Source organism: Lactuca sativa, chromosome 8 (genome assembly GCF_002870075.4).
Source record: "Lactuca sativa cultivar Salinas chromosome 8, Lsat_Salinas_v11, whole genome shotgun sequence".
NCBI lineage: Eukaryota > Viridiplantae > Streptophyta > Magnoliopsida > Asterales > Asteraceae > Lactuca > Lactuca sativa.
The window spans coordinates 207,170,010-207,190,382 of NC_056630.2; the positions used below are offsets into that span (position 1 = coordinate 207,170,010).

The 20,373-nt window shown below is 33.7% G+C and overlaps 1 protein-coding gene and 1 non-coding gene across 2 annotated transcripts; one reads left to right on the plus strand and one right to left on the minus strand.

The window, feature by feature from the left end:
* The first annotated feature begins 10,255 nt into the window (after window positions 1-10,255).
* On the plus strand, window positions 10,256-10,329 carry TRNAV-CAC (transfer RNA valine (anticodon CAC)). Its single transcript has one exon. It is a non-coding gene; the product is annotated as a tRNA-Val (tRNA).
* A 1,774-nt stretch (window positions 10,330-12,103) lies between these two features.
* Window positions 12,104-14,374, minus strand: LOC111898980 (uncharacterized). Its single transcript, XM_023894860.3, has 2 exons — window positions 13,491-14,374; window positions 12,104-13,390 (listed from the first exon to the last, which is right to left on the minus strand). Exons 1-2 carry the CDS (start codon window positions 14,332-14,334, stop codon window positions 12,237-12,239), a joined length of 1,998 nt encoding a protein of 665 aa, XP_023750628.1. The 5' UTR covers window positions 14,335-14,374; the 3' UTR covers window positions 12,104-12,236.
* Window positions 14,375-20,373: the final 5,999 nt, after the last annotated feature.

A 20,373-nucleotide genomic window follows, 5' to 3' on the forward strand; every position in this document is an offset into this window, starting at 1 on the left:
ACGAGAACTCGACCAATGGTAGATGTGTGTCCCATGCTTTGCCAAAATCGATTACGCAAGCTCTCAGCATGTCTTCTAGGGTTTGTATAGTTCTCTCGCTCTGGCCGTCGGTTTGTGGGTGATAAGCGGTACTCATGTCTAGTCTTGTCCCCAAAGTTTTTTGTAGCGACTGCCAGAACCTTGAGGTGAATCTACTATCTCGGTCCGAGATAATGGATATGGGCACACCATGCAGTCGTACAATTTCTCTGAGGTATGTCCTTGTTAACTTCTCCAATTTATCCGTCTCTTTGATCGGTAGGAAATGTGCTGACTTAGTTAACCTGTCGACAATTACCCAAATGGTGTCGAGTCCGCTTGTTGTCTTGGGTAATTTTGTTATGAAATCCATGGTTATCCGCTCCCACTTCCATTCGGGTATTTCTGGTTGTTGTAATAAACCCGAGGGCTTCTGATATTCCACCTTGACTTTGGCACATGTCAGGCATTTGCTCACGTAGGTAGCAATTTCGGCTTTCATGTTTTGCCACCAGTACAACTTCTTGAGATCGAGATACATCTTATCGGAGCCGGGATGTATGGAGTATCGTGTTTTATGGGCTTCGTCCATAACGATTTCTCTGTATCCACCAAACTTCGGTATCCAAATTCGATCCATGAAATAACGAATTCCGTTGTTCTTGGTCTCAAGGTTCTTATCCATTCCCTTTAGGGCTTCTCCTGTCACGTTTTCGGATTTCAAGGCTTCTATTTGGGCTTCCTTGATTTGCGTAGACAGGTGTGAATGGATCGTCATAGTTAGAGATTTTACTCGGCGACCTAAGTACTCCTTCCGACTGAGTGCATCAGCCACTACATTAGCCTTTCCAGGGTGATATCGAATTCCGCACTCGTAATCACTTAGTAGTTCTACCCATCGTCTTTGTCTCATGTTGAGTTCCTTCTGATTGAGGATATGTTGGAGGCTTTTATGATCAATGAAGATGGTACATTTTGTGCCGTAGAGATAGTGTCTCCATATCTTCAGAGCGAAGACGACTGCTCCTAGCTCAAGATCATGCGTTGTGTAGTTCACTTTGTGCGTCTTTAGTTGTCTGGAGGCGTAGGCGATGACCTTCCCTCTTTGCATTAAGACACACCCAAGTCCTTGGTTTGATGCATTACAATAGACCACGAAGTCCTCTGTTCCTTCTGGCAAGGTTAGGATGGGCGCACTACATAAGGCTCGCTTTAGTGTCTGAAATGCGCTGTCTTGTTTTTCTCCCCAGTCGAAGGTCGCATTTTTCTGGGTTAGGGTGGTAAGTGGCTTGGCAATCCTTGAAAAGTTCGGTATGAACCTTCGGTAATACCCGGCAAGTCCCAAAAATTGTCGGATTTCTGTAGGGGTTCTTGGAGTAGTCCAACTATCTATTGCCTTTATCTTGGAGGGGTCCACGTGTATTTCTTCTTTGCTTACAACATGTCCTAGGAAATCCACTTCCCGAATCCAAAATTCACATTTGGAAAATTTTGCGTAAAGTTTCTCTGCCCTTAATGATTCCAGTACTTGGCGGAGATGTTTGCTGTGTTCTTCCTGGCTTCTTGAATAGATGAGTATATCATCTATGAATACGATCACGAATTTATCCAGGAAGGGACGACATACTCGGTTCACTAAGTCCATGAACACTGCTGGAGCATTCGTCAATCCGAAGGGCATTACTACAAATTCGTAGTGACCATAACGTGTTCGGAAAGCCGTTTTGGGGATGTCTCCTTCCAGTACTCGCAGTTGGTGATAACCAGATCTTAGATCGATCTTTGAGAAGTAGCTTGCTCCCTGAAGTTGGTCGAATAGATCGTCTATGCGCGGTAATGGATATCGGTACTTGATCGTGAGTTTGTTTAGTTCCCGATAATCGATGCACATGCGAAAGGATCCGTCCTTCTTCTTCACAAATAGGATTGGCGCTCCCCATGGTGAGAAGCTCAGTCTGATGAATCCCTTGCTCAGCAGCTCGTTTAATTGACTGGATAGTTCCTGTATCTCGGCTGGGGCTAAACGGTACGGTGACTTTGCTACAGGGGTAGCTCCGGGGATTAAGTCGATTCTGAACTCGACTTGACGTTCCGGTGGGATTCCTGGAAGATCTTCTGGGAAAATATCCGGGAAGTTGCAGACTTCCGGAATATCTTTAATGTTTTTCGATTCTCGTTTCTTGTCTACTACGTGGGCTAGAAAGGCATGATATTCCTTACGAAGATATTTTTGTGCTTTAATACAGGAAATGATTTGTAAATTTGAACTAGGTTTGTCGCCATAAATGACCAGAGTTTCGCCGTTTGGCAGATTTAGGCGAACAGCCCTTTCGTGGCAAAGGATATCGGCATGGTGAAGGCTCAACCAGTCCATACCGATGATGACATCGAAACTTCTTATGGAAATGGGCATAAGATCGACTCGAAACAAGCGCTCGTTTAAACTTAGTGTGCACCCTACGTACAAATCGTTTACGTGTTCTGTTTTACCGTTTGCCATTTCTACAGTGAATATTTTATTGAGTGGTTGGGGTTTTTGATTAAGTAGGTGTTTGAATTTATGACTCACAAAACTTCTCTCCGCACCACAGTCAAAAAGTATGCATGCATAAGTGTTGTTGAGTATAAACGTACCCGTAACCACCGTGGGGTCCGCTATTGCTTCTCTCTGTCCTACTGCCAGCACTCTCCCCACACCGCCAATATTCCTTTCCTTGGGACAATCCCTCCTGAAGTGTCCAGTCTCTCCGCACCCATAACATGCCCGGCTTACTCCAGTGCCAAAAATTTGAGTGATTGGTCATGCCGGTGCTTTACAGAAATGGGCTGTGTGCCCTTTCCTGTCACAGTTCTTGCAGTACATCTCGCGACAAATACCATGGTGATGGTAGTTGCACTTGCTGCACTTGGGCAGAATTCTCGCATATGGTTTTGTTGGCGCAGAGGTAGCAGGAGTTGTGGTGGGGGTAATAGCAGCATGAACCGCAACCATTTGCTTCTTTGAAGGTTCTTGCGAAGTTTGTCCCTTCCTTTTGTTCCAAAGTTTCTTCTTGTTGTTGTTGTTGGCATTGTTTTCATTGTTGCTGTTCCCTTTGGTTGGTTCAGCCACAATAGCTGCGACTCCTTGACAGACACCATGATCAACAAGAGATTGCGCTAATTCCTTGGCACTGGCGAAAGTCAAGGGTCTGGAAGCTAGCACACTTCCTCGAAGTTGGGGTGATAGTCCCCATATGTATCTTTCGACCTTCTGGCTCTCCAGGGTTAACATTCCTGGGCAAAGTGTTATTAAGTCACTGAACCTGTTGGTGTAACCTGCTATATCCGAACCGACCATCGAGAGGTTCCATAGTTCCTGTTCAAGCTTCTAAATCTCGCCTCTTGGGCAGTATTCTCGAAGGAGCATTCTTTTCAGGTTTTCCCAACCCATGGAGTTTGCCACCACCAGGGTTAGTGTTTGGACGTGGCCGTTCCACCATGTCAGGGCGCGTTCGGAGAAAGTAAAAGCGGCGAACTTTACTTTGCTTTCTTCAGGACATGCACAGATTTCAAATACAGCTTCCGTTTTCTCTATCCATTGAGATAGACCCAATACTCCCCCAGTCCCGTAAAAGGGAATAGGTTTTCCTGGTAAATGGAATCCGGCCATTTGTCTGTACTAGGATAGACGTATGAGAACTTTATAAGAAAAGAAAATTCTATTTAACGACTTACTATTTCTAACTATAATTTGTACAACTATTTTTAATAATATTCCTATAATATTACAATTTGGCGAAACTAAATTGATTTGTATTTGGATAAGTTCTTGGCTTGTTGTCCACTACGACCATTCCTCAACGTACGTTGGTCAAATCCAGGATAAATATAGTTGATCAGGCTATATTTATTCTCGACCTGATTACATACCCCGAGGCTCAATCGTAGTGTCGTAACTTGCCTTAATACTTTTTAGTAAAACTTGTTATGATACGAGATTAATGCATGCTTTTTAAAAATGTATATCTTTAAAAGAAAGTATTTTGTTCATGAAAATGTTTCATCAGAGGGTTTTTGGTCCCCTTTGTATTTATAGTTTGTATATCGTATGTGGTTCGATATACTTACTTCACTATAAACAATGCTCTGATACCAATCTGTCACACCCCCAAACCAGAATGGCGGAAACATTCGGGGGTGGATGACTTCACGTAGTATCACAACCATTGAATATTGTAAAGAAAGTAACACAACCAACACATATATAATGAAAACGTATGTTGTTGCGTTATACATAATAGCAAAAGAATATTACAATGAGATGATAAATGTTCAATAATAAAACATCCTTAGTGTTCCTTTCTCCAAAAGCTGGTGGTTACCTGTATTACTGATTCCCTGAGAAATACAAGTGGTTTCGAAAAAGTGTCAACAATTAAGTTGGTGAGTTCATAAGTGTTTTGCATTGAAAAGTATGTCCTTTTTGATAGTAAACCGATGAACGAGGTTTTCAGAAAATCCAATATTTTCTATAAATGATTTGAAAAGTTTCCCGTGTTGGAGTGCGTTTGTGTATTCCATACTTGAATAATAGTGATAAATTTTGTGTTAACGATAAAATGGAAAACTGAAATGCATATATGAATCTCGTAAATCAAACTTGTTTTTATACTTTTATGTGAGTTTTATAACCATGCTATTGACATTGATGGCCTGTAACAAAGTTCTTCAGGCGTTGGAACTGTTATGACATTTGTCACCCCAGGCCTGCCGGCCTAGCTGTAGCTAACAGCTTAGGTGTGGGATTGTCAATCCCGTATAGATCTATACACAAGTATCACGCTCCCCCTACAAGGGATTATGGTATATAATACAGGACTTAATAATGCATACTCGAACGTACGTGAAGCTGTCTCACATTACTAGGTATAAACAGATTTACAATAATAAAGACTTTACTTCTTTTGAAAGCATTTCATTTGTCGAGATGTATATGTAAAATGTATGAATCACTTGAATACTACACTCATTATAGTTTCTCAAAAGTATTTCCCATTTGGTAATAACAACTTGGTGATATAATAGCAGTTTAAACATAAGGTTATTTTTGTATCAAAACCTTATAAGAACGATATTTAAAAATGATACTTTGATTTGTAATGTACTTGTATTCCCCCCCTAAAACATGAAAAGAATTGAAAAGTAGGGGTATGAACTCACTCGTTAAGTTTGAAGAGAGAGGCTAGAGTTGAGCAGAACTTCGACCGCGGATGGTTGCGTCGTCGGGCTCTTCGGGGGTCTTTGCAGCGTAAATCTTTCGTCGGGGGCTCGAGTGCGGAAACCGAGGTGAGAAAATGGTCTCTGGAGCTGGGAGAATGGCTGAGAAACGGTGAAGGTGTGCCAAGACTCGAGCTCATGCCTTCTATTTATAGGGCTGGAAAACCTCGTACGCGGCGCGTACTTCCGGAGTACGCGGGGCGTAAAATGGCGTCATGGCTTACGACTCGGGTCTAGCTAGCGTAGCTTGGGCGGGTCGATGGGATTCTTGGGTCTAGCCGAGCGTAGCTTGGGCGGGCCGATGAGACTCGACTCTGGGTCTAGTACGCGGGGCGTAATCCCTGCTTCCGACTTCTAAATTCCGTAACTTTCGCGTACGAGTTCCGTTTTTCGCGTTCTTTATATCCACGCGTAGGTGAGATTATGCTCTACAACTTTCATTTAGATTCCGTCGGCTAGTTTTGACTTTATTGTTAATGATATATTTTTAATAGGCCGAGCCTCCTAAAGTTCGTTAAAAATTCATAGGTTCTTTATTCGACGTCGGTTTTCGTTTGTCTTTTTATTGTTTTATTACCATTGAGGAGATCTTCAACTTCCGTTTAGGTGGCGATAGCTAAATAACACTCGATCTTCAATCTGAGTTTTTAGCCCTCTACTACTGTTACGAAACTTTGAAAATTCGTAACTTCTCCATACGAGGTCCAATTTGGGCGATCTTTTTATGTACGCTCACCTTTCAACGAGATCTACGACTTTGGTTTAGATACTTAAGGCTAAAATGTATTTTATTAAGATTCTACTTTTTATGACAAATAATGTTTTAACGTCGTGTCGTAAATATACGAGTGGTTATAATTTCTTCAATATAACCCGGTTTTGAGCGTTCTTTATGTTCTTGGAAACCTTGGCATGATATCTAATATTTGATGTATCCCAACTTAGATACTTGAACACTTTATTTTCGAGGTTAATTTCGTTGCTTTTTAGCTTTCGAGTGTTTACAATGCTTTTTGGGAAAAATAGGGTTGTCACACGGGAGTTCGGACACGTACATGGGGCGTACGTGTGATTTAATGAAAACCCTAATTTCGGGTTTGGACACTATATAAACACATTTATGGCTCATGAAACCCTTATTTATCAGGCTCCACTGTCCTTATAGCGTCATGCATGAGACCCTAAACCTCTCCTTTGTGTTTTGAGCTCATTGTGTCCATTTTGGTGTGTTTTGGTCCATAATCAAGAAGTAGAAGCTTGGTGCAAGCTGGTGGATCAAGGAAGAGCTTGTGGATCTTGATTATCTGCTTCATTTCTAATTTGTTTGAGGTAAAAAGATCTGATATTGTTCATTAAAAGTTTAGATCTAGTCTATATGAGTTTTGGACCCTTTTTCGTCCCATAAATGAGATCTAGTGGTTTGTCACCGCTTCAGGAGCTATGAGTTGCCACTCTTGGTGTTTCTAAGGTTCAAGATTCGTAAAGTTGGCACCTTTAGGGTTTAGAGTCATCCATGCATGAGATTATGTCCTTTAAGTGAAAGTAGAGTGCTATATCTTGAGGTTGGGTCCTTATGGGGCATGCAAAGTCACCAAGTCAGTGACTTTATGGTTCTAGATGCTTATTGGGACTTAGATCTATGGCTTGGACTTCTGGATTTAAGCATTAAATGCTTAAAATGGATTATGGTTTAATGGATTATTACGTTGGGCGTACAAGTCTGTACGCACGATATACAAGCCTTTTAGCGTGTACGCTTAATGTACAACTGAGTACGACCCCGCGTACTCAGTCAATTGGGTTTCTTTACTTTGGGCTTTGAGTTGGGCCTTTCTTTTGGGCTTAGGTGTTTGGGTTCTTGATGGGCCATCTGAGAACAAGTGTTTTGGACTAGGGAAAAGTTATTGGGCTTTAAGGTAAGGCCCATGTAAGGGTTTGGGCCCAATTTGGAAATTTGGGCCATAAGTGGGCTTTAGTCTTGGATCAAGCGAGGTGAGTGGTAAAATAGTATTTTTACCCCAAGTATAGATCGTTGGATTTGGATTGGAACATAAAATTTATAAAAAAATATAATAGAAATATGTTTTTTCTCTTATTCCAATCAACCATAAATTGATACAAAGAAGGGTATTTGAAGAGGAACATAACAATAATCCTATAAATAATCAAACAGAAAGAAAAACACTAGGAACAGATAAAGATGAATGGTGATAATGATAATATTGATCTTGAATCTCAATACAATCCATCTTTGTCTAACATTCGTATTTGGGGAGTGTTAGTGTCTCATATCAACTAGACGTAGTTTACTACTTTTAGTCGGTGTTCATCCAATGTCTCTTGAATAAATAATTTTTTAGAGTTCTCCAAAAGGTGATATACAATGAATAGCTAGAATTAGATATTTGACTTTGTTAATTATGATTTATATAATGGAATTGAACCAATAATGAACAACTTTTGGATTTAATTGTTATTTCTTTCTTTAAATGTGTATTCGTTTATCGAGGTTTGTATTTATTCGTAGAGGTTATGTTTGACAAATTAACTGAAAATCTAATTTTTGCATGACAAACTAGTTGATATCTAATAAATTTGCTGAAATATTAATTGCATTTGATAAAAAAAAAATAGTTGATGATATACATGAAAATTATGAAATGACATAAAAAAAAAAAGGCTTTTACATATTTAACTAAAATTAACAAACAAGTTAATACAAGAAACATAAATGTCTATTAAGCACAAACTTATACATATAGTTATATGAAGATCGATATTGAAAGTTTTCCTGAATAAGTATTTCAGTTTTTTTTTATAGTTTTTTGTTTAAATTATGTTTTTGATAGGGTGTGTAAAAAAATGAAACCAAACTAATAATAGAAAAAGAAAAAAAAAACATAAATGTCTATGAAGTACAAATTTAAATTTGTTTTTAGAAAAATTGATTTTTTAGGTTCGTTTGGTTTCTTTATATCTAGAAAAAAAAAACAAACAAACAAAACGAACCGAACAAAAATACACAAATTGACGTCCTTCTATACATAAATATCACAACATTAGTAAAGTAATCCATAAAATAATAAAAATTAATATTTTATGGTGTAGATGAAACGTGTATATAATAGGAGAGGTTAGAGGTTTGAAAGTCTTAAAAAAGTCAAATCACATACATCTTATATTGATTGTGAGATTCAAAAATAAAGATTTGTTTATACTTTAAAATGAAAGAAAATAGTTAACTCATCCATTTCACAGTAATTATTTATAAATAAAAATGCATATAAAATATAGGCACAGTCCTTTTTTTTTATGTTAAGTAATTTTTGTATTGTTTAAATGGATTGGACATATTTCATATTTGTATTGAAATATATATTATATAACTATGAGCTTTTAAAATCCAATGAGCTGAATCTAATAATTTATTAACTTAAAAACAAAACAAAAAACAAAACAAAAAACCGAAAAAAACCGACGGTTTGGTTTTTCTAAAATAAAAAACCGAACTTTTTGGTTCAGTTTTGGTTAGGGATAAGCATATGGACCAGGGAACCGGTCGGAACCGGAATCCAATGAAAGCGGTCGGACAGGGATTGAGACGATATTTATTTGGATTTTTGGAACCGAAAACTGGTAGGAATCGAAATCGGTAGAACCAGCAAAAACCGGTAGAATCAGCAAAAACCGAACCGTATGTTGTTTTTTCTCGAGGACCGGTTCCAACATTTGAAGACACGACAAGAATCAGTAAGAACCAGAACCGATAGAACTGACAGTCCGGTTCGGTTCCTATTTTCCAGCAAGTTCGGTTCCCGGGCCGGTTCCAGCTGGGTCGGTTCCTTTGCTCATTCATAGTTTTGGTTTTAACGAAAAATCGAACCATGTTTACTCCTAGTTTTTTTGAACTTTTGTCCGACTTATTTTATAACATTTTTACTATGTTGTTTCATAATTGTTTTTTTACAAATTGTAAGAAGCATATATAGAAAAAAATGAGTTTTTATATGTTTTTACCTTAAAATAATGAAAGTGAATATTAAAAGCATTAATTTGTAAAAACGATAAATCTTTAAAAAATATGTGGAAATCGAATATGTAAGAGGAAGCTGGGAAAAAAATATAAAAAAGACTATAAAAATGTGTAAAAAATTGAAAAAATAATTGTTAAAAAATATAATAAAATTGTAAAAAATTAACTTTTATAAAACATGTAAAATAAAAAAAAAATTTTAAAAAAGTTTAACATACAAGTATATATTTGGAAAATTTGTGAAAAATCCCCATAAATTTATCATTAAATTTTTTAAATAGTTTTTTTAAATATTTTTTAATTATTAATTATTTTAGTAGTCTCAACAAACAATAAATCTATTATAATAATGTTTTTTTGCCACATGTTACACTCTCATTCAATTTGTCAAATGTAAGTTTATGGTTATTTTAAATTATTATTTTTTTCCACATGTTATTTTTATGGTTTTTTTTTTATCTTATTTTATTAAATTCTACATAATAATTTAATATAATATTTATAATAAATATACTAATAAATGAATATCAATTTTATTAGTGGATTTACCTTTTAATTTCAAATTTTCCAAATTAAAATATTTTAATTTTTTACTAATTAATTATTTTTCTTATTTTCTTATAAATTTCAAAATTATTAAATATTTAGACATTTATATTTAATTTTTTTTAAATTAACTCATATGATATATAGATCTTACAATTAATATATAATATGCACAAAAAATAACATTCAAAAACTCATCGACGGACACATTAAGTTAAATGAAAATCTCTAAAATCTTGTTTTACAAATATTATTATTCTAACAACATTATTTGTTTAATCATCTAACATATTTTTCTAATAAAATTAACAAAAATTTATCTGGCGGAAATATCAAATATCCCTTGTTTCCACCAAGACGAAACTCTATAAAAATGAAAAAATGAGACGATTAAACATAAATGTCTGGGTGGTGTAGTCGGTTATCACGCTAGTCTCACACACTAGAGGTCCCCGGTTCGAACCCGGGCTTAGACATTGAAACGTTTATTTCATTTTGTTTAGTTAATCATTTTTTTCACTTTATTTATTATTGTTATATTTTACTTTTAATTTAATACCTAAGTCGAATTATGTCTTGACATGCATTCTATGTTTTTTTATAGTAAAATAGTTATGAACAAATAGATAAATACATACACATAAAAAGGGTGGTTTACGTACGTTTTGCATATGGAGGCTATATCAAGGGCATAAAATCATTTTATTAAGATGCATCAAGGTAATAGGATCAAGAGTTGTATCGGGTTTTGTGCCCAATTTTTTTAAAAGTTTATATCATATGCATACTCTAGATTACTTACTTGATTAATTCTTTCCATTTGGTATTAGTCTATTTGGCCATTAGACATTAGAGTTTAATTAGTCCAATACTCCAATTTAAGTCCACGCCATTACCCTTGTTGGGAATTTGATGGTTTGTTTGGCAAGACATGAATCTTTAGCAGACGCATTCCTATACTAAAAAGCGTACAAATGGGAGTTTAATTAGTCCAATATAAGTCCTTACTTATGACTCCACTTTAAGTGATTCTAACATAAAGTAACTGGTTTAATTCATTTTTAGTGATTAATTTTATGCAACCATCACATAATCTAATTTTAATTTCACACTTATAATGGTTAAAAAAATGGGAATGAGGATTTTGTATTTATAAATGGGTAAATGACATAAAAAAACACTCTTTTTATACAAAAATTCGATTTTGACACCGTGTTTTTTTGTGTCAATTTTGACACTGTGTTTTCCAATTTGTTACAATTCTGACAACTTTATACAGTTTCAAATGGAAAATAGACAAAATTGAACAAAATTTGATAAATGATGTTCAATTTGAACAAAAAAAACATAATGTCAAAATTGAAATAAAAAATTAAACTTAGTGTCAAAATCGAATAAAAGTAAAAATTTTGTGTTTTTTGTGGGAAAAAATCAATTTTGACAAGTCAGCATATCTTGTCAGCATGCCACGTCATCAAAACTGACACATCATCATGCACGTCAGCATGCAACCTGGTTAACCGGTCAAGTGGTCAGAATTGTAACAAATTGGAAAACACAGTGTCAAAATTGACAAAAAAAAAAAAACACGGTGTCAAAATCAAAATTTTGTATAAAAAGAGTGTTTTGTGTGCTATTTACCCTTTATAAATTGGTTCAAACTCATTAAGAGCAATAAGGCTATGCTAGCACATGTTCTTTAAGTTCCAGAAATCAATTTGTCTCATTCTCTTCTTAATAAGCTCAAATACAAAAGAGAAAGTTAGAGAGCTTACTTGATAGAATCCAATCTTTTAAGAAGAAGATGTCATTTAATTCTCGTTATGCCGTCTTAATTTGATGGAGAATTCCATAAGAAATTGATTTGTGTTCTTTAGGTTCGTCAAGAGTAAAAGAAAATCTCACTCTTGTTTATGTGCATGTTATGACATCTGAGGGAAATCATATTACCTTTCCATCAAGTAATAGTTATGTAAGTTGAGGTAATAGTTATGTCATTTTGGCATAGTTATTATCATATTTTGTAAATATAGAAAATCAAATAATTATTACAATATGATTATAAGGCCACATGGCCCACATCAATAGAAATATTCCAACAATCTACTTTTTAAATTGATTTGATTTCCAATTCAAAAACAACCACATGAACAAATTAACAAAGTATAAGAAGAGTTAACTAGATTCATAGTTATAAATAGATGCTTAGGGATGAAACAAAAAATTGCAAAAGTAGTTGACATACATGCATACGGGAAATTAAATTTATTTATTGCGTCATCTTGCACATAAAATAAGGAGATATACAAGAAGAAAGAGTAGCGACAATTACACATCATATTTTGTTTTTTCAAGAATGCATGTGGAAGAGAAACTAGAACCTTCATAAATTGTTCAAATGCTCACAACACTTGTAATGGATTGCAAACTTACACTCGAGACATTTAAAGATCATATCACAGTTAAAATTCTTATGACATATGTTGCATCGACCATCCGACACAATTCCTTGAGCAAATGAGAGAGGGTGTTGGTGACCATCACTCTTAAGAATGTCTCCAAACTTTATATTCACAAAATCATGAAGGCCTTTCAAGTAATAAGAATGATTGTATGTCTCACTCTGAAGTATCAATTTAGCACAAACCGTATGTATGGACTGAACACAATCTTGACAATGATAAAAAGATCTATGAGGATTCAAATCCTCCTCACAAACTTCACAAAAATATTCACCCTTATGGTTCTCTATCGGGAGGTAACTTAGGTGCAAGGGATGCTTGTCATGCTTGCGTCTGATTGTTTCAGGTAATAACAAAGTACATTGGGGATGCATATAAATATTACAAACATTGCACTTGTATGAAAGATGAGATTTTAGAGAATCATACCTCCTGAGAGAAGTGAGACAAATACGACAAGACTTATAATAAGAATATGGTGATCGAACTAGTGAAAGAAGGTGATTCGGGTGAGCTTTATGTGTGATTTCTTCAGGTATAAGCCCACAACCAACATCAATATAGAATCCACATTCGGCACAACAATACGCAAATCCATTGCAAGGTTGTTGGCACATAGCACAACAGAACACATCGAAAAATGAATGAGGGATGTTTGAGTGCATGAGATTTAGGGGATGTTGTGGGTGACCTCGGTGTTTATCTATTTTTGGGGGAAGTCGAGCGCACCACTCATGAAGAGCAAAGTTGCAAATTACCTCAGCACACTTGTAAAACAACATGCTTGACATGATTGGTCTAATACATCCATTGCAGAGCAGTTGGGTCTTTTTCATTGGGTTATGACACTTCAATAACAAAGAGGAGGTTTGACCATTGATATCAATTTGCGTCGGGTTAACTAGAATTAGAGGGTGTTGATGCAATACATCTTTTAGGTTTGCCTCATAATTGCTTGTTCCACTTTCTAAGAAAAACAAGTGTTTTGGTAAGCTGTATGTTTCATCCGGGAATGGGAGATGAAGAAGATGAGGATGGTCAACATCTTTGTAATTTTTAACGGTTTTACCAAGGCCTAATATATAAAATTGGAAATAGAATAATAAAGTTGATTAGTATATCTCAAACGTAATTATAAATAGTTAACAAAAGTAGTCATTTAATAATCTTTTTACCAGGAGGCAAGAAGATGGACATGAATGGATCTTTTGTCGGTGTTGCACAATCCACATGAGCATAATATAGACATTTATCGCATTTGTATATCCAAAGTTCCTCTGTATTAAAAAACCGTTTACCGCATACTCTGCATTTAGGATTATGTTTAGCATTTTGGTCTTTTCGTGGGAAGGAATATGAAATGGTGAGTGGATGAGTATGATAAAAAGCATCATATGTAGTTTGTTGGATTAACAAAGATTTTGGTAGGAAAGCACATTCAGTGTGTATGGTGAAACCATGACAAATGGTACATTGATAGAAGATCCCTTCATGTCTTTTACCACAAGCACTACATTCGCATAAAATATGCTTATTAGGGATAGAACACATTAGTAAGTGAGGGTGGCAAGGATGATGGATGACAATTTTTCCTACTTCTAGGGCACAGATCACATGAATTTTAAAATAACATTTAGAACATCTGTACCACATTCCATTGTGCGTTTGTTTACAAACATTGCATGAAGAATATATTTGATTTTCATCGAGTATAAGAGGATGTGGGTGTAATGGGTACTCTAACATAGATGGGAGCTCAGCACAAAATTTGTGCAGAGAGAAATGACATGAAGAATCTTCCATACACATGTAGTAGTGTTTATGGTACACATGGATATCTTGACCACACCTATCACAAGGGACACCATGAAAGTGCTTTTTAATAATCAGATCACCACCCTCATCATCATCATCATCATCATCATCATCATCTTCATCTTCATAGTATAGTGGATACTCTAGTTGCAAATCAATGAGCTTTAGTGGATGCACATGTTCAGGTACTTCAAGTACATCCATTATAACTATATTTCTCTCTTTACAATATTGATGTTAAACACTCTAGCTTATTTATTTATAACGGATAAGGAGAATATATGTGTGGCAAAGTAACCAAATGGATCGATCTTTTTCTCTCATGTATAGTTGTTTATCTTAACCTTTTTTGTTATTAACTTTTCCTTTTGCAAAGAAACAATCAATAAAGTTTGTTAGAAGTGATTCCTAATAGTAATTTAATCTGCTTTTAATAATTTACCAACCAAGTTTTCCGATTTGTCCATTTATATGGAATTCTTAGTAAAGATTTTTATATCAAGAAATTACATAATATTAATTGTTAGTTTATAAATGCTTTATACATGGATAAACAAAAATAATGATATTGTAATGTATACATTGCTTTATCATAATTCTGAAACTGATCTAACATTTTTTTTTCATACGTAAGGAATAAACATAAGTGAATCCCACGAAAGCATGATTCTTTTCTTCTTTTTTCTTTTTAATTATTAGTATCACCTCTTTAATAAGTAAGGAATAAATCAAATAGTAAGAGATGATATTGACACTAAATGTGTTGAAACATAATTGAAATAGTATCGATGGAAATAACAAAGTGGTCTTGTAAATTATGCAGAACAAAAAATACAACAGTCAACAACACCCAACACCCTAACAAAAGTTAATTTTCTTCTATACCTCATACTATGTCATAGGCTACTCATGTCATCAATCAACTTAAAAAATTGTTTTTTTTGGTATTACAGTTGTGTAATTAGTTATGAGAGGCTACTTCAAACAATTAATTTCGTATCCACCAGATTCATTACTAGTTTAATAGATTGATTGTATTGCAAATTTGTCATAACTCATAACTATCAAGATTGTTGATCTATATCTATGAGATCACATAACTGAAAAATTGGTGAACAAATTGGGAGTAAAGTTTGCTATCTTATTTCATTCACATAATATATATATTTATAGCAAGACAATCCTACAATTTTAGTTATTTGATTGCTGATCAATATAGAATAGTGATTGTAAGATTGAAATGAGAATAGCAGGCACCTGTTTGGTTTATTTTCGCCGGAGAACAAGGAGCCGATGGAGATGGAAGAATCGACGGAGAAAAAAACAAATGGGATGCGATGCAAAATCAAAAGTCAAAACTGCTAGTGGAGGAGAAGGTATTTTGACGACGTTGACTTTTCTTTAAACTGAAAATAGGTTTAAAATTTGATTTTTTTGTGTGCTCTAAGTACTTGGACTTACATTGGATTAAACTATAGACCAAATTAGGTGGTTTATAGTTTAATTTGTAGGCCCATAAATTCGGTATGTGCTATTAGGTAATATTTTTCTGTTAAGAATCTCTTAGAAAAGAAAATGCATACATCACTTTATGTATGTATAATTGTATACATATGTCATGGTGAGCGACCAATATGATAAATTTTATATTGGTAAAACTAATGAGAGTTATATTTAATGGAATCATTATAATATTAACTAGGATTTTGTTTTTGTTTACTTTTGTTAGTTGCTAAATCAAGTTTAATTTAATTTAAACAAACCCACCTTCTTAGTTTTCTCTTTTAGAATAATTAATTGTTTTATCTTATGATTCAAAAAATCGTATTCGTTCCCCTTGTGTTTGACACTTTTTTTAGCATACATATATTATTTCACGATTAGATGTACTACCTAGTGTAACAACTAGTAGAGATAAAATGTGATTTGAAAATTTAAAACTAATGTATAAGTAACACATCACTACCTCATGTATAGTATTTGGGACGATATCACACTTCTATCTTAAAAATATGTAAAGACTATATAGGAGAAATATCAAATATATAGAGTGCTTTATGATAAGTATTATATATGCTCCACATGCTATCTAAAGACTTAAAACTTAAGACGAAAGACTAGTGAATATAAGACTCAAGATGACTTGTGAATGATTAAAAGCATAAATCATTGTATATGTTGTTGTTATATTATTAATGATGTTTATTTGCAAAACTTAAATTGTTTAAGTGAAAATGAAAAACTTAAGACTTTTTATTATTTCACTATTGCTTCAGAAGAAAGACTAAAGACGTAAGACGAAAGACTAAGAACGCATGACAAAAGACGAAAGACTTAAGACGTATGAGTAAAGACTAAAGACTAAGGATGCATGACAAATGACTTATGATTTGGAAAAATATACAAAAAAAATATGTTTTAAGACTAAAGACTTAATATTCTTAAAAGGAAATTATTTACTCTGCAATACATAAAGGTTCAAAATGATTTTGGGATTCTCATTGGTTTAAGAAATATGACAATTCCTTCTGACATAAAGATGTTGAATATCAGTATTAATCATTGAGCATTCCCATTGCCTAAGCTAAAGTTGTATATTGGAGGTCTCAGAACGGTCCAGTCTTTTTTTGGACTGGTCCAGACAGTCTCGGGCCAATATTTTTTCAGTTTGGTCTTTTTCGGACCTGTCTTTCTCGGTCTTGTCTTTTCCGGGACTGGTCTCGGTCTTTTCGGTCTGGTCTCGCGGTCTTTCCATGCACCTTTTTTTATTTAGTTACTGAGTTTTTTTGGTTCGCTTTCGATATTTTCTAGTTTTTTGTGTTTCAGTTTCAAGTTCTTTCATTAACAAATATATGATTAACACAAAAATGATAGATTAGAATTTTTTTAAAATGATTTACTCAAGTTTATTAAAAGCAAAAAGGAAATAAGTTAGATAATATGTAGTTAACAAAAAAATGATATGTTTATAAACTTTGGCTACCTGTCATATTTTTAGACCGGTCTTGGGTCGGTCTCAAAACGGTCCGAGTTTTTTCGGACGGTCTTGGTCTGGTCTTTTTTAGGATCGGTCTCTTTTTAGTTTGGTCTCGTTTTATACCGGTTTGATCTCGGTCTTTTTTGGGTCCGATTTGAGATGAGTCTTTTTGTGCAAGTCTAGCCTAAGTTATGTATTTTTATATGTATTAATTCGAGAGTAGTGTTTGAAGATAGTAAAGGAGACCTAGACGTTTAGAAGGCTATGATTATGTAGTGGTTCCTTTAGTTGATGTTATGATATCATATTGAAAACACTCTACTATAATCTTTTGAACAGTGAATGTTATAACAACTTAAGACTTTGAGACCGTATCTTCTGCAAAAGAAAATTTTAAAAGATTGTTAAAATTATTTTAAAACAAATTAATCATTTAAGTTAAAAGAGTTTTGTTTCAATTTGGTATCAAAACGTTAGTTTAAGTGAACCAGATGTTTAAGTGAACCAAATGCTTATTTTAGTATATGTACTTAAACTATATATGCACTTAAACTATAATGCTTAAAGATGATTAATGCTTATTTTAGTATATGTACTTAGACTATATATACACTTAAACTATAATGCTTAAAGATGATTAGGAAGATAATGATGATGACAGTAGGATATGCCTAGGATATATGACATAGGATGTTATGTGTTTAATTCTAAATGTTAATTTATCATTTAATAATTAGCATGTGGAATCCTCTATAGTGATAAACCTAAGGAGCAACTAGTGCCAACAAAGGAAGAAAATGTTGTATAAGACAACATCAGAGTGTAAACACTTCTTCATCGTCTTCTCCAAATATCATCACTAGTTCTATGAAAATTTCATAAATATGATTTTAGGATGGAATTGAGATAATAGGGATTTAAGAATGCATCTATGCATTTGATCCAATTTTAGCTTCAATTCCTCTGTTCCAAGTTGAAGTTTAGACCAAATCATGTTTTAGGGAAATTTCTAACCATAGAGTTTGGGATTTCAACTTTGAATTAAAGTATATGAATCTAGTGCTTGTTTTAACATGGATTTTATTTCCCTTATATTGACTTAATGAATCCAAAATCTAGGACTATCACCTTCTATTGAGCTTATTGGGATTTCAAGCTTTCAAATGAGCTTCAATGGAGTTCTAGGCATGGAATTGTGATTATGATTTGGTTCTACATATTTGAAAGTTCAAATTACATAATAAGATTGTTTTATTGATCATCTGAATCATAATAAATAGTATTTAATGATCATTTGAGGTTATTAACATAGAAGCTTAAATGATCACTAATGGAGTTGAACAAGGTTTCAAAGCTTTAAAGCATTTGATCTCTAAGTTGGAATTTTAATTTCTCATGTTAATAAGGTTATGAGATGTTAGTCAAGGATTAAAACATGTCAATGTATGTTAAGTACCAATAAAAGGTCTTTTTGTGGAGCTCTATTTAACCCTATAGAAGATATCAAAGAAAACTAACATTATAATCCATTGATTGCACATAGACCATGTATTTACCCCATAAGATAGGGAACATGCCTTTATAAAGCCCATAAACATAAAAGTTTTTGGCCCAACTCTATCAAAAAAACTAACCCACTATTTTATATAACGCTTAGGTCAAGCTTCAGGAGTTCATGTCATCAAACGATCATCAGATTTAGGAAGCCATATGCATGATTTTACGTCTATATTTTACAAAAATAAAACCCATGGCTTATTAATGTTCAACTTATTTATTTATTTTTTAAGTTTCACCAAACTGAATGTTCGTTTTTCCTTTCTCTTATAAGCCTGTACTTCTTCATATGCGACACAAAAGTGAATCCAAATGCGAAAAGCAATTTTTGAAACAGTTACAATGAACCACACTAATTAAGCACATTTTATTAAGAGTCTAACTCAAGAAATCTTTATGAAACATGAATTCTTGATTTGCTATTTACATCCCCACAAGGCCACAGTAATCCAAGCGGTGTAAGAGAATCCTAACACTTGGCTCCCAATGTGGAGGGCAAAAAGGGTATTTCACAATCATGGTGTTTGTTGACAAACGATATTACAAAACAGTATACAAACTCATGAATAACTTGTGCATTTGCTAATGGAGTTGACCATCATTTATATTCATTTATATGTAGGGTAAAAAGACATAAAAGGCCACTTTACTGGCATGCTAAAAGCCTACAAGATTCTTGGTTTCATGCTTATACGAAATGTGATCATATGAAAGAACCATAAGCAATCGATCATACTTCAGAGCTTGTTGCCTAAAAGAGGATAAAAGAAATCCATTCATTTAACGAATGTTAAAATGATTATGTTCAGAATAAAATACACCTTTTACAATGTAACGTACAATTTACTGTATTTGATTTGTTTTTCTCTTTTGTTATTCTTTTTCGAATCCCCAATAAGAAATTATATAAATTATAAACTACATTGTATTAAGATATTATTCAATTTAGTTTCTATTTATAGCTATACAACCATATAAGTTTTCGGTTTTATGTTCTTTATAACTTTAAATAGAAAGTAAACTGAGTATTCAAAATCTTGAACTGGAATTAATAAATTGGTTGAAATAATATTGCAAAAAAATTGAATTCTGTTGTCAAATATCGAAAAAGGAAATCTAAATGTTCAAAAGTGTTTTTGATTTTTTTTTTAAATAAAGAGTTTTTGATAGTATAGATAGATGTGGCAAAGTGTAACAAACAGAATAATAATAATAATAATAATAATAATAATAATAAATAGTGACAGATGACACACACAAAGCCAAGCATGATAAAGAGTATCCAATGGAAAGTAATAAATCACTTTTACCCTTGAAAAACATAATTGTTTTTTACACGCCCCCGATTACCTTGTACGTATAGAATTTATTGAGAAGCTAACAAAATACTAAAAAGATTTACAATGAACCAAAATCAAATATGAGTTTTTTTTTTAAACCTCTCAACCCATTGAATATGTTTTCTACAAAATCTATTTGAGACCCAAAAAATGTGATACAATATTGTCCTAAATGGCTAAATGACAAGCGTCTTTGAAAGATTGATGAACAATCTTAAATATGTTTTTCTAGCATGATAAAGAGTACAATATTGTCCAAAACCATATTGGTACGAAGGTTCCAAAGGACCATAAAAATAGTCACGATGATTGCATATAAATATTTTTTTACAATAGAATTAGATTTTATGGTGAAATATCCCACCAAAG